The sequence below is a fragment of the Taudactylus pleione genome, unplaced genomic scaffold (assembly GCF_031769625.1).
Source record: "Taudactylus pleione unplaced genomic scaffold, aTauple2 ptg001408l, whole genome shotgun sequence".
NCBI lineage: Eukaryota > Metazoa > Chordata > Amphibia > Anura > Myobatrachidae > Taudactylus > Taudactylus pleione.
Genome location: NW_028285808.1, coordinates 1,312,942 through 1,326,544, shown reverse-complemented (window position 1 = coordinate 1,326,544; position 13,603 = coordinate 1,312,942). Strand labels below are relative to the sequence as shown.

At 44.4% G+C, this 13,603-nt stretch overlaps 1 protein-coding gene across 1 annotated transcript in view; it reads right to left on the bottom strand.

The window, feature by feature from the left end:
- The window catches only part of LOC148442714 (janus kinase and microtubule-interacting protein 1-like), a 144,780-nt gene that overhangs the window by 42,155 nt on the left and 89,022 nt on the right, over positions 1-13,603 (bottom strand). The window contains exons 6-7 of the mRNA XM_088463576.1: positions 3,636-3,782; positions 603-740 (exon numbers count right to left, since the gene is read on the bottom strand). Coding sequence (XP_088319702.1) covers positions 603-740; positions 3,636-3,782 — 285 coding nt within the window. The remainder of the gene's footprint in view (positions 1-602; positions 741-3,635; positions 3,783-13,603) is intronic.

The window sequence follows — 13,603 nt, the reverse complement described above, 5'->3', positions numbered from 1 at the left end:
ACGCAATCTCATACATCAAAACATTGTGACCTCATCACTCTGCAATGTGAAATCCCTACTTTCCATGCATTTGGTACAGAGAGAAAGTAACATTTGCTAACACTGGGTCTAATTCAGAGATGTCCACAAACCAGGTGCTTTGCGTAGGTTTCCGATGGTGGGGGAGCCTGCACAGGACCAGGACAGGGCCAGCGTTGTTGCACGCAGTGCCCACTGAGCTGCAGCCTGCAGCCTGGGGAGGCGGCGCCGACCTCCGGGAAAACAGGATGTAACGCTGCCATTTTCTGGGCATGCCGAGACCAGGAAGTCTGTGTCGGATTGGCTAGACTAACATGAGGATTATTCAGATGGCCGATGCGCTCGCAGATGATCCAATAATGCAGTACTGATCTGCAATGCTGTCAGGAGGCATCGTCATAACTCAGGCGCGTCCTGTAGCATTAGCATATTTTCATATCACTGCTGCATCCAAAGACGCACCAGCTAAGCTACGTAACTGCGTCCATCTCTGAATAGGGCCCACTGTCAGGAAAAGATCATATTAAACTTTAGAGAGACATTTTTCTAATGTGGGTATTATGCAATAGTAATAGTTGTATTACCACTGTGATTTCATCAATCACTTGCTGCTGTTCCATGACTTGAAGTCGCAAGAATTCAATCTCTTGTTCCTGAGCGTTACCCAGGTCCTCCAATGTCGCGTGGTGCTTCAGAGAGCTCAGCGCGGGCAGCTTCTCCTTCTGTAAAACACAGCGCGTCCGTCACCAGAAATACTGTGTATCTACTGCACCTCAACAGGCAAAAAGCTGCCTAAGTAAAACCGTGACTTTTGGTGTATTTTTATGGATTTTCACATTTTATTTCTTAGTAATTCTCTATATTCACAAAAGAGAATATGAATATTTTTATTTTTTCTAAGCTTAGTCCAATAAATACCCTCATTAAAAGGACTGGTATGCTAAAAAGGGGGAAAGTGATAACAAAGCGATACCCTAAGATCCCTTCAAGAACCAAAGAAAACCTCATATAAAGCATGTTGTATTTAACACTGCATTTACCAGGTGGGGCGGCTACATGGAAACGTAGTAAGTTTCAAAGACACATAGTTAGGTGAAAATGAAAAACAGAGAAGTGAGCGCATTTGGGGGTTGGGGAGTAAAGCGATTGACGGGGGTTTCTCAGTTAAAATACAAGAGAAATAGTGAAGTTCTGAATATGACAAAATGACTCACTCAAGTCACTAATAAAAGGAAACAAAAAAAAATAAAAATAAATCCTATCAGGCCCGGCCCATGAAACATGGCGGTAGGAGCATAACAATACATAAATGGTGTTCTTCAGTACTGTATATTGACTTCAAGAAAGCCCTATAGTGAAGGGAGATAAGACAGGAGAGCAGTCTGTGTGGATAGAATATGCCGCCAAGTAAATGTCACATGACAAATATAACAGGTTGCCCACAGTTCTCCTGCTGAGAGACATATGCCACGGAGTCAGCTATGCCAGCCCTACACTACTAACTCTGCTGCTCAGCCAAAGTGCATCAGTTTACAATTTGCCAACACACCTACATAGGTGGTTAAATAGGACGCAAATGACCCAATTGACCAGAGGAGATGGGAGCTTGTTAGTGCAGGGCAAATGGCACACAACAGCCGAAAGCGGTGATCTAATAATCGTAGTTAAAATCCAACTTCATTAGTCTCCTGTCCCCTTATTTGCATTGTTAGGATCCACTGTTGTAATGAGTGTGTTATTCAAATCCCAGGATCACGGATGTTTTTGAATCCCAAAAATACTCTGAATTATCATTATTAAATCCCAGGTATTACAAGACTCAGAACTGTGGCTTGGGCCGGGGGGCAGTGAGAGGAGAATTACCTATTTGGTTCTGGTCACATTTTTCCTCCTCTCAGGCTCTCCCAGTTACCCATAAATCAGATGGAGTCCCATAATGCAGTTGCTCTCAGTCACTGATAGGCTGGGAGCATGCTACGCAGTGATATCATCACTGTGCGGCACACTCCCAGCCAATAACTGACTGAGAGCAGCCACATCACAGGACACCAGGGAAGGGGGGGATTGGATGGCAGAAAGGACGAGGGGCGAGACGGATGGCAGAGAGGACAGGAGGGGCGAGACGGATGGCAGAGAGGACAGGAGGGGCGAGATGGATGGCAGAGAGGACAGGAGGGGCGAGATGGATGGCAGAGAGGACAGGAGGGGCGAGATGGATGGCAGAGAGGACAGGAGGGGCGAGATGGATGGCAGAGAGGACAGGAGGGGCGAGACGGATGGCAGAGAGGACAAGAGGGGCGAGACGGATGGCAGAGAGGACAGGAGGGGTGAGATGGATGGCAGGAGGGGCGAGATGGATGGCAGAGAGGTCAGGAGGGGCGAGATGGATGGCAGAGAAGACAGGAGGGGCGAGATGGATGGCAAAGAGGTCAGGAGGGGCGAGACGGATGGCAGAGAGGACAGGAGGGGCGAGACGGATGGCAGAGAGGTCAGGAGGGGCGAGACGGATGGCAGAGAAGTCAGGAGGGGCGAGACGGATGGCAGAGAGGACAGGAGGGGCGAGTCGGATGGCAGAGAGGTCAGGAGGGGCGAGACGGATGGCAGAGAAGTCAGGAGGGGCGAGACGGATGGCAGAGAGGACAGGAGGGGCGAGTCGGATGGCAGAAAGGACAGGAGGGTCGAGACGGTTGGCAGAGAGGACAGGAGGGGCGAGACGGATGGCAGAGAGGTCAGGAGTGGCGAGACGGATGGCAGAGAGGACAGGAGGGGCGAGACGGATGGCAGAGAGGTCAGTAGTGGCGAGACGGATGGCAGAGAGGACAGGAGGGACGAGACGGATGGCAGAGAGGTCAGTAGTGGCGAGACGGATGGCAGAGAGGACAGCAGGGGCGAGACGGATGGCAGAGAGGACAGGAGGGGCGAGACGGATGGCAGAGAGGACAGGAGGGGCGAGACGGATGGCAGAGAGGACAGGAGGGGCGAGATGGATGGCAGAGAAGACAGGAGGGGCGAGATGGATGGCAGAGAGGACAGGAGGGGTGAGATGGATGGCAGAGAGGACAGGAGGGGGAGATGGATGGCAGAGAGGACAGGAGGGGGAGATGGATGGCAGAGAGGACAGGAGGGGCGAGATGGATAGATGGAAAAAATGTAAAAATATACTGCTTTAATTACCCCTTTTTTTTCCTTAATTCTAGTGCCAGGATCCTGAGCTTGGTGCCCAGCAATCACGAAATCCTGGGATTACAAAATGATTTTGGGATGGGAAGCCCTAATTACACCGCTTCAGCTTAGTGAGTTTTATATTTCAATATACAGTAAATATTGGTACGGAGACTTTGTATATACGATGGAATGTTGAATAATCCACAGCTACTACTTTTAGCTCTGGACACATCCTAATGATTTAGAAGAAAAATATATGCCCCATTAAAATCACTAGTTTTGTATAGGCTGCATTTTCATGAATATTGGTCCATAAATAGCTGCCTCTATTGAGTGTGTAGGAGGCCGGTGCTAATGCATTGAAAATGCAGCAGTTCAGTGTAAATTATTCCACTATATTATAAACAGTCCACTCCCCAGAATGAGTGTAAAATGTCCAGCCTCTGCCTCACCATTTCTGCGTTCTCCCTCGATAAGGCTTTAATTTTTAATTCCATCCTCTGTATTGTCTGTAATGTGTCCTCGTGTTTTTTGGACATCCTCCTATTCTTTTCAATCAGAGGTTTCAGCTGGCTTTCCGTTTCCCGGGTACGTTTTAGCTGGAGAAATGGTAAAAAAAAAAATCAAGTAGATTGGACAATAGGACATATTCTGTGTAATACAATCTGACAGTAAGAGCAATACGGAGAGACATTTATGAATGGGTTCTGCAGGTAACCGTAAAGGAGGTGATGTCATACATAGTAACCAATCAGATTCTGTAATTTTGCTGGTACAGTTCTAGAAATGAAACCAACCAATCTGACCCTTACTATGTGATGTTCCTTTCCATCACAGACACAAGTTGGACACTTTTGACAAACAAACCCCAGATAACCTGAAGCTGTAAAGGGTCAGTAACCAGAATATTAATTCTTAACAGCGATATCATTTCAGAGTGTGCATTATTTAATACAATTGTGAATAGATTTAAAAATGTTTGTACATATGAAATGCACTTTTATTGTGCTTTTCCCAAACTCTCTCTACTGTACACGAAAATTATTTTTCAGAGTCTTTACAGACCCTGTAACTCCCACCCTCTGACGGCCACTTGGGACTAATACATGACTTAACGCCAGGGTGTCCAACGCCACAATCTGCCAGATAGGCTGTAGTCTATTTTAAAGTCCCCATTTCTGGGACCTGTTTCTTGAAAATGCAACAAGGTGTTCCCCACGCTCATCTAGTCCTAGGCAGGGATCCCGACAGTCCAATTGAAACCTTAGCCAGCCCTAACAAGTTCTCCACAGTATCCCCTAACCAGTGCCCCAGTATCACTCTCTTTATCCTTACCAGAATTCCCATGGTAGCCACGCCTCCACAGGAGACAGATATGCGTGGCCCTCCCCTCCACTTGGCCATAACCTCTTAAAATGTAGCGGTTGAGAACTTTCCATAGTGGCTTCACCCACAATTTATGACCATAGCATGATTTAAAATACACTTTGCCTGTTCCGGTTTCCTGTTCATATTTATTTTATAGTATTAATGCTTTCAGGTCAAGCAAAGTATTTCACTGCACAAGTTAAAAGAGCTTGGATGCTTTGTTTGTGAGAAGAGAAAACGAATGATTAGTATAAGAAAAGAGGTGGTTTAAACCTCTAGGATGGGGGCTGGCATGTATGCAGAACACTTGATTAGGTAGCCTATAGCAGTGTGGGGGGGGGGGGGGGCATGTTTTATAGGGATGTTTATATAAGGGGTTAGAAGTGTGGGCCAAAGCCTCTTTGTTTCTAGGTTTCCCACCCTCCCTCCCCTTTTTGGTTGTTTCTGTTCTGGATTTGGCTATAGCGTGGAGGGAAGAATGGCAGATTACCAGTCCGGGTGCAATTATATAGTTGAGATGCGCTCTCCTCGTTGACAGGTACTTGGCTGTACCAACCTAATGGGGGGCAGTTTCATCACCCAAATGGGTGGGTTGTCAAGGTAGAGGGTTAGTGATACCTTTTGTTGCTTATAAGGGTTCGATTGTTATGTTTGTGCACTCTGGGCGATATACGCCTGCTATGCCTGTTTGTGTGTGGGCATTGCAGAATTTTTCGGATTTCTGGCCGTCTTTTCTTTGCCACCATACATCCTTAAATTAAATAAATAATAAATAATTATTGCTCCAATAAATAGCCATCAATATATCTGCCAAATCTACATCTCAGTGTCTTTATTTACTTTAGTTTAAGGGTAAGTCATTTGCACATGGCGCACCTCATCTGATAGAAGGTTTAATGGCTTCCATATTGCCATCCATCCCCCAGAACACGGGACATTGCTGTCACGTGCAGGGTGTGACCAGTTCCTGACAGAAATTATTGGAGCTCATTCTATGTTGCAGTCTTCTACTTGGTATTTTCCATGAGGAGTTTTCTCCCTGTCCGATCACCAAGTTTGGTCCTGATCTTGGCAATGTACAGTAAGTGCCACATTTTCTACAGTAACCGCTTACAGCCAAATCCTTTTATGTCCCAAGACACACCCCTTGGTTGCATGCACCAGTGACGTGTTGGAAGGAAGACCTGCTCGCACTCTCCAGCCCTGTCATCTCAATCCCAGAGACCTTGGGTTTCCGTTGGCAGCCCCAAACGGGAGTGTGGCGTCACACACCTAGGAAGTGTGGAATCAGATCCGGTGTACAGCACCACGATAGGAGGGCACAGAGACGGAGGAAGCTTGGAGAGTGCTATGAGTAGCTTGGAGACACGACCAGTCGTATTTGTCCCCACCGCCAGTGCAGTGGTGCACCACGTGAGCACTCACATTGATCTTACAGTTGTAAGAGCCGTGCACGGCCAGAGCTCAGTATCACTAACGTGGAAGGCTATTCAGCCTGGGAATACTGTATGACCAATATCCATATAGGGAAGTGGCAATAATTGGTCTAGCACCAACGGAATTCGGCTCATTGGCACCAATGTCGTCATTCATCTGGGCATAGACAATAGCCCTTGTCTCTGACACTACTGATCTATCAGTATCTGTATAATCATACTCACCTTAACATTTGGTTGATCACTCATGTTTGCTGGACTGTGGAGCTTATTCAGAGGTGGTCATATGGTCTACGACCGCACGTCCGCCTTGATGTTTTGCCAGTGCGCATGCGCACGAGGGAGCCGGCTCCCTCGTGCGCATGCGTGAGACCTGCTACGACCAACAGAGCTGGTCGTAGCGGGTCTTTTTCCAAAGGGGGTGAGCTGTCGATGTTGATTGACAGCTCGCCCCGTTTTGAAGGCGGGCCGGGGAGGTGGCAGCCCAAACGGAGGCGTTACACTTCCATAGTGGCCACTATAAACCATGGAAGATAAACATTCCAAAAGGCCAACTCTGTAGGATAAGAAGGAATTGTTCCTCTATTGAGATATTTAACAAACAAGCAGAAAGTATGCTGTCTAATTTTAGAGATAAACAATATCCCGAGACGATTCTAAGGAAAAGTCTAGAAGATACAAGGAAACTCAATCAGGTAGATCTCCTCAAGGGTTCCAGCAAAAACACTAAAATGATACAGGATCCTATACAATATGATTCTGTAACATTTATCTCTAAATATAACAAAAGTTCAAAACAAATCAAAAAGATCATTGATCAAAATTATCGTATGCTCACATATGATTCTCAACTTAGAGATCTGATCCCCAATAAACCAAAAATGGTGTTTAAAAAGAATAAGAATCTTAAAAACATTTTGGCACCCAGTTACCTTAGACCTATATCACAAGAAGAACACATTAAGAAAGAATGGTTACCACAGAAACCAGGGGGTTTCTTTAAATGTGGAAAAGGGAGATGTATTACTTGTGAACATTCGTTGAATAGAACTAAATCTTTGATAATTGAAAAAACACAATTAAAGATAGATCTCAAACAGTTTATTAACTGTGACACAAGATATGCGATATACATTCTCATATGTTCTTGCCCCCAGTACTATGTGGGCAGAACTACACGCCCTTTGAAGAAAATGTTTTTAGAACACAGTAGAAACATAATAAACAAATTACTAAATCATAGTGTACCCAGACATTTCAGGGAATGCCATGAGGTGAAAACGGATGATCTAAAACTAGTTGGGATAGAACATATCCCCACTACATTTAGAGGAGGAGATAGGTATCAGAAATTATGTCAGCAGGAGCTTTTTTGGATCTATAAATGTAATAAGATAACCCCAGAGGGCCTTAATGAGGCAATTGAATTAAATTGCATTATTTGAATCATATTTGAGGTACGGTACGTTTTTTCTAAATAGGATTTTTAGCGACTGTGCGGTCACATTTTCCTCATTAGATTTCTATGATACCATACCCAAAAATAAATACCTTATATTGGGATATAATTATTTGTAAAAAAGGATGGTATAACAGCAGCCATTTAAATGTTTTTTTTTTTTACTTAATATATATATATAAGACACTAGCAGAAAGAGAATGGCTGATGATGTAGAAGGGAAACTAATGGTATATGAAAGAAATGCTATAATTACAACACATTAATATCGATTTAAGTGTCTCGATAAGAGACATTACATAATGAGAATAGGTATAGTTCAATGTAAATCAGTGTTTTTTTTTTTTTGTTTTTCTTTGGCCTATAAAATATATGTCTGGTGGATATAGGTTCTATAAAACAGTCTATAATAATTCTATACAAGATATGTAGATCGCTAATGAATTATACTATGCTACAACAGATGCCAAGTTTATAAACTTGAGTTGAAGTATAAGAGTATAGATTTCATGTTTAGTATCTAGTATTATGTATTTATAAATTATTTACTATTATGACTTTTTATGATAAATAATACCTTTAAATAAGATACCGAACGAGATATATATAAATATGTTATACTATTATGTACTTTTGAAATATTGCAATTTAATTGTAACTCCATCTATGTGGTCTCTCTCGGAGAGATTATCACGTGGGAGTATGATGTTAAGATACTTTGGGATCTCTATTCATATAACCCCACATTGAGATGAGATTACATCACGTGAAAGAATGACGTCCGGAAAGCCCGTCCACGTGACCTCCTGTGGGAAACTCAGTTTTTTTCCTGGAAGAGATCACGTGGGTTTGTGACGTCTAGACTAATTGAGACCTCCGATCACGTGGTTCTCATTGCAGAGAAAGTCATGTGAGAATATGACGCCCGGCGATACTGGGATCTCTACCAACGTGGTCTTGCATTAAGGTAACATCACGTGAGGGGATGATGCTTAGGATCCCCACTCACGTGACCTCCGATAAGGAAATGAGAATGTATAAGAATTATTAAAACAACACAATAATAGATTTATATTGATATACTTTTGCCTTCGATTAAAATAGGATATATCAGAGTCGTGTGGACCTTCTTTTTCTTTACCTTATTTTGAATTGAATTTTATAATATTGTATCGTATTACCACTTCAGGTGGAAACATTTTTATATAATTGAAAAGGGTATTTATTAACACAAGCTGAGTGTGAATCTTTTATTGCCTTTGATAAAGCTGTCAGGTACAGAGAAACGCGTTAGCCTGAGAGCAGAGGTTTCCCCACAATACGTATTGGATATATTGAACCTCTTTTTGCTGAATATCCACAATTTTACCGGATAAAGAAGTTTGTTTGCCATCTGCATTCACGAGGTATGGATTAATACAGATCACGGACAGTGCTGTTTTGGACACCTCTCTGTTTGTGCAAGACTTTGGAGACCAAGTGAACAGGGACTGCACGGGTTGCAGGATATTCTAACCCATCTTGGACAGATCCATATTGCCTGCACTAGAGACCTACTGTGCCATCTGGAACCCCTGTGACACAGGACAATCGTTTAAAAGGTCTGAACGCATTGCAGGACACCACATACCTCTGTGATACCACTGCAGTGTGTACAATTGAGAGCGGCATCGGTAACTATATGGGATCCTAGTACCTTCAGCATTACGAGGAATAACATTGTGGGAGATATACCTCAGACTAAGGGCCTGATTCAGAGCCGCTCGTAAGCGGCCGCTCGTTCGTTCCGAGCGATGTTAGCCCAACTGCGCATGCGTACGGATCGTTATACGCATGCGCTAACCAGTCAGTGCGGCCGAAATTCATGTGCTCGCAAAATAGCGAATGCCTGCTATTTTGAGTGACAGAAAGAGGCATATGTGGGTGGTAACAGGGGAAGGTGCTTGAAAATGGGGAGTGGAAATCAGAACGCAGGCGTGCTTAAAGGTCAAAACGGGCGTTTTATGGGTGTGCATATTTAAAACAGCAGCGTCACTGACCACGTCACTGGGTTATTTTATAGTCAGAACTGCTCGCAAAATTGTGGTAGCAAACACCAACCCCAAGAATAGCGAGCAACTCATACCCTTGTCGATGTACTCGATTAATCTAATAAATAGCGGACATGACGTAGGATGCGAGCGGCCAGGGGGCGTATTTTTCCAAAAAACGAACGCAAGTTTTGTTCGCTCATTCAGACATAGAGGCGTGAACAGACCGCAAACAGCGAACGGTTCATTTGAATAGCCACCCCTAGTTTTAGAACGAACGACCAGAAATAGCGAGTGGCTCTGAATGAGGGCCTAAGAACCAATACCACACTCCATATGTTTATATATGTATTGATACCTATTTGTGTTTATACATTTAGATCATTTTATTTATTGTTGCAGACATTATGTGTCCATTAAATGTGTAACATATAAAGATTTCCACACGACTCTGTTTTTATACAATTGGAATTTTTATATATATGCACAATCCATTATCGGATATTTAATACATATTATTCACACGTGCGCCGTAGTGTTTATATATCTATATATATATTCTTGGTCTTGGTCTTTTTTCCTCCCAGGGAGACTACTCTGGTATACGGCAGCCATTATTAAGTGTGATGTTATTTATATTTATTATTGAATGCTAAACGATTTTAGTATAAATCACGGTTATTTTATATGATTGGTGAGAGACATCTAGAGTGACTTTTTTAGCGCCTTGCATATACATTGTATTAGCCCTTGTCTCTGACACTACTGATCTATCAGTGTCTGTATAATCATACTCACCTTAACATTTGGTTGATCACTCATGTTTGCTGGACTGTGGAGCTTATTCAGAGGCGGCCATACGGTCTACGACCGCACGTCCGCCTCGATGTTTTGCCAGTGCGCATGCGGGAGCCGGCTCCCTTGTGCGCATGCGTGAGACCCGCTACGACCGACAGCGCTGGTCGTAGCGGGTCTCTTTCCAAAGGGGGCGAGCTGTCGATGTTGATTGACAGCTCGCCCCGTTTTGAAGGCGGGCTGGGGAGGTGGCAGCCCAAACGGAGGCGTTCCCATGGGAACGCCTGCCGTTTGGGGGAGGCCCCACTGACATCACTAGTGATGTCAGTGGAGAGCTTCCGGCTCTGACAGAGCCAGAAGCTCTCCAGGGCTTACGACAAGTGAGACCCTACCCTAGGGTCTCGTCGTAAGCCCCGATTGTCGCGATGGTCTCTGACCATCGCGACCATCACCCGAGCGGTCGTTAGAGCTGTAGGTGTTAACCCACAGCCTAACGACCGCAACAGAGGCGGGCGGTCAGGATGCAAGTGGCCGCCCAGTTTCTGAGCGACCGCTTGCATCCTCCGACCGCCTCTGAATGAGGCCCTGTGTGCCTAAAGACCGATATATCCGCACCCATAGGAAGAGTTCAAATGGGTACTAAATGAATGGTGCTATGCATTAACATTGTCACTGGTGCTGTTATCAATTTTTATTAGCTGTGAATTCACAGTGTGTTTATTTTTAGAGCTAATTGTTTTATGTGATTGTTATTATATCAAATTTTATGTATAATTAAATGTTGTTTATATGCTCTCTGAGATCAGCGCTGTTCATCTCTTTCACTATTGTGCATGTTTTATGCCTGATTGCATATTTCAACAATGATGTTTTGAAAGCTCCTTGTGGACCGTGGCTGTCCTAGGAAGACGCAACCAAGAAAACGGCCAGGAAATCCTACAGGAGCAGCTGATAAATATTTGAGGCTAATCACAATCACTTTCATTGCTGGCAGGTGTATGCTAATTACCTTTGAATATGATTATGAATGTGATTGGTTAACTATATATACATAGTAACAGCCCCATTATGAAAGGGCGAGTACAGTTATGCCACCGGGGATATTGAAGGTTTAGAATTTAATTTACTTTCTGTAATAATTGTCTATTTGTTTTTTTACCGGAACCTTTTTAGTTTCATGGTCACATTAGTTTTGGGAAGAGGTTTGACATGATTTAAATTCATTTCAGGCTTTACTAAACAAAACCCGGTTTGGAGTAGGACACATGTGGTTCCAGAAGTCTGTGCCCATCATAACAGCTCAAAGCTGCGCAATAGCAGGGACAGGTGTATGGGACAATAAATGGCTTTGCTAGCAACCTACATGAAATCCTGCAAAGGAGGTCACCCTACATAGTAGTGGATAGGGACCAGGCCCCAGAGGTGGAACACCACACAGCTAAGGTAAGGAGGTAACCCTATAGAGTTGTGGGTAGGGACCAGGCCCCAGAGGTGGAACACCACACAGCTAAGGTAAGGAGGTAACCCTATAGAGTTGTGGGTAGGGACCAGGCCCCAGAGGTGGAACACCACACAGCTAAGGTAAGGAGGTAACCCTATAGAGTTGTGGGTAGGGACCAGGCCCCAGAGGTGGAACACCACACAGCTAAGGTAAGGAGGTAACCCTATAGAGTTGTGGATAGGGAAAAGGCCCCAGAGGTGGAACACCACACAGATAAGGTAAGGAGGTAACCCTACAGGGTAGAGGATAGGGACCAGGCCACAGAGGTGGAACACCACACAGCTAAGGTAAGATGTACTGTAGCAAATGCACAGGTTACATTTGCAATTTATTTAAAACAAAAAAAACTGCCTTTATAAACGGGGATACATATACATGTGCCCGGGACTGTCCAACCATGGCAAATTTCATCCCGTCATACATATACATGTGCCTGGGACTGTCCAGCCATGGTGCCGAAGACCTGGTATAACTGTTGTATGTCATTTTTAGTAATGGTTTTAGTCTGTGCACCTTGAAATCGGCAGTACAATAGTTCTTGTTCTGTAGTCTGGATAACTCTCAGTATTTGTTCTTACTCTGCCTGTGAGACTTCCCTCTCCTGTACTTGATGCAATTCCCAGTATTTGTGCTTACTCTGCCTGTGACACTTCCCTCTCCTGTACTTGATGCAATTCCCAGTATTTGTGCTTACTCTGCCTGTGAGACTTCCCTCTCCTGTACTTGATGCAATTCCCAGTATGTGGTCTTACTCTGCCTGTGAGACTTCCCTATCCTGTACTTGATGCAATTCCCAGTATTTCTGCTTACTCTGCCTGTGAGACTTCCCTCTCCTGTACTTGATGCAATTCCCAGTATTTGTTCTTACTCTGCCTGTGACACTTCCCTCTCCTGTGCTCCATGCAATTCTCAGCATTTGTTCTTATTCAAAGTGTATGGACAACTGCAATTTTCCAGTTTTGTACATGCAAATATCAGCATTTACCCTTACTCTGTATTTATGGACAGCTGTGCAGCATAATTATCTTCGCTACGCTTCGTATTATATAAGGCTCGGTCAGCATGGACAGCGATGATGCTGCTTATTCATCTCTCCATGCTGCATCTTCCCTGCCTGTGTATTCTCAGTCTGTCCATTTCCAGTCTCTGCCCCTCATCTTTCTGCTCAGTGCTCCCTGTCATGCCTCATCTTCAGTCCTTCACACTGGCCTCATATTTCTGCTTAGTGCTCCCTGTCATGCCTCATCTTCAGTCCATCACACTGGCCCTCACCTTTCTGCTCAGTGCTCCCTGTCATGCCTCATCTTCAGTCCGTCACACTGGTCCTCATCTTTCTGCTCAGTGCTCCCTGTCATGCCTCATCTTCAGTTCATCACACTGGCCCTCATCTTTCTGCTCAGTGCTCCCTGTCATGTCTCATCTTCAGTCCATCACACTGGTCCTCATCTTTCTGCTCAGTGCTCCCTGTCATGCCTCATCTTCAGTCCATCACACTGGCCCTCATCTTTCTGCTCAGTGCTCCCTGTCATGCCTCATCTTCAGTCCTTCACACTGGCCCTCATCTTTCTGCTCAGTGCTCCCTGTCATGCCTCATCTTCAGTCCATCACACTGGTCCTCATCTTTCTGCTCAGTGCTCCCTGTCATGCCTCATCTTCAGTCCATCACACAGAAATATTTTTACACAATCAAAAGTGGTAACAGCCGTCATAATTGTGGCCTCACTGACAGTTTTTTGCACTTCGCTGCCTAAACAGAACTGCAGTAGGGACTTTTTAATAACTTGGCGTGAAAAGCAGTGGTGCTCATAGCAACCAATTAAAGACCAACACA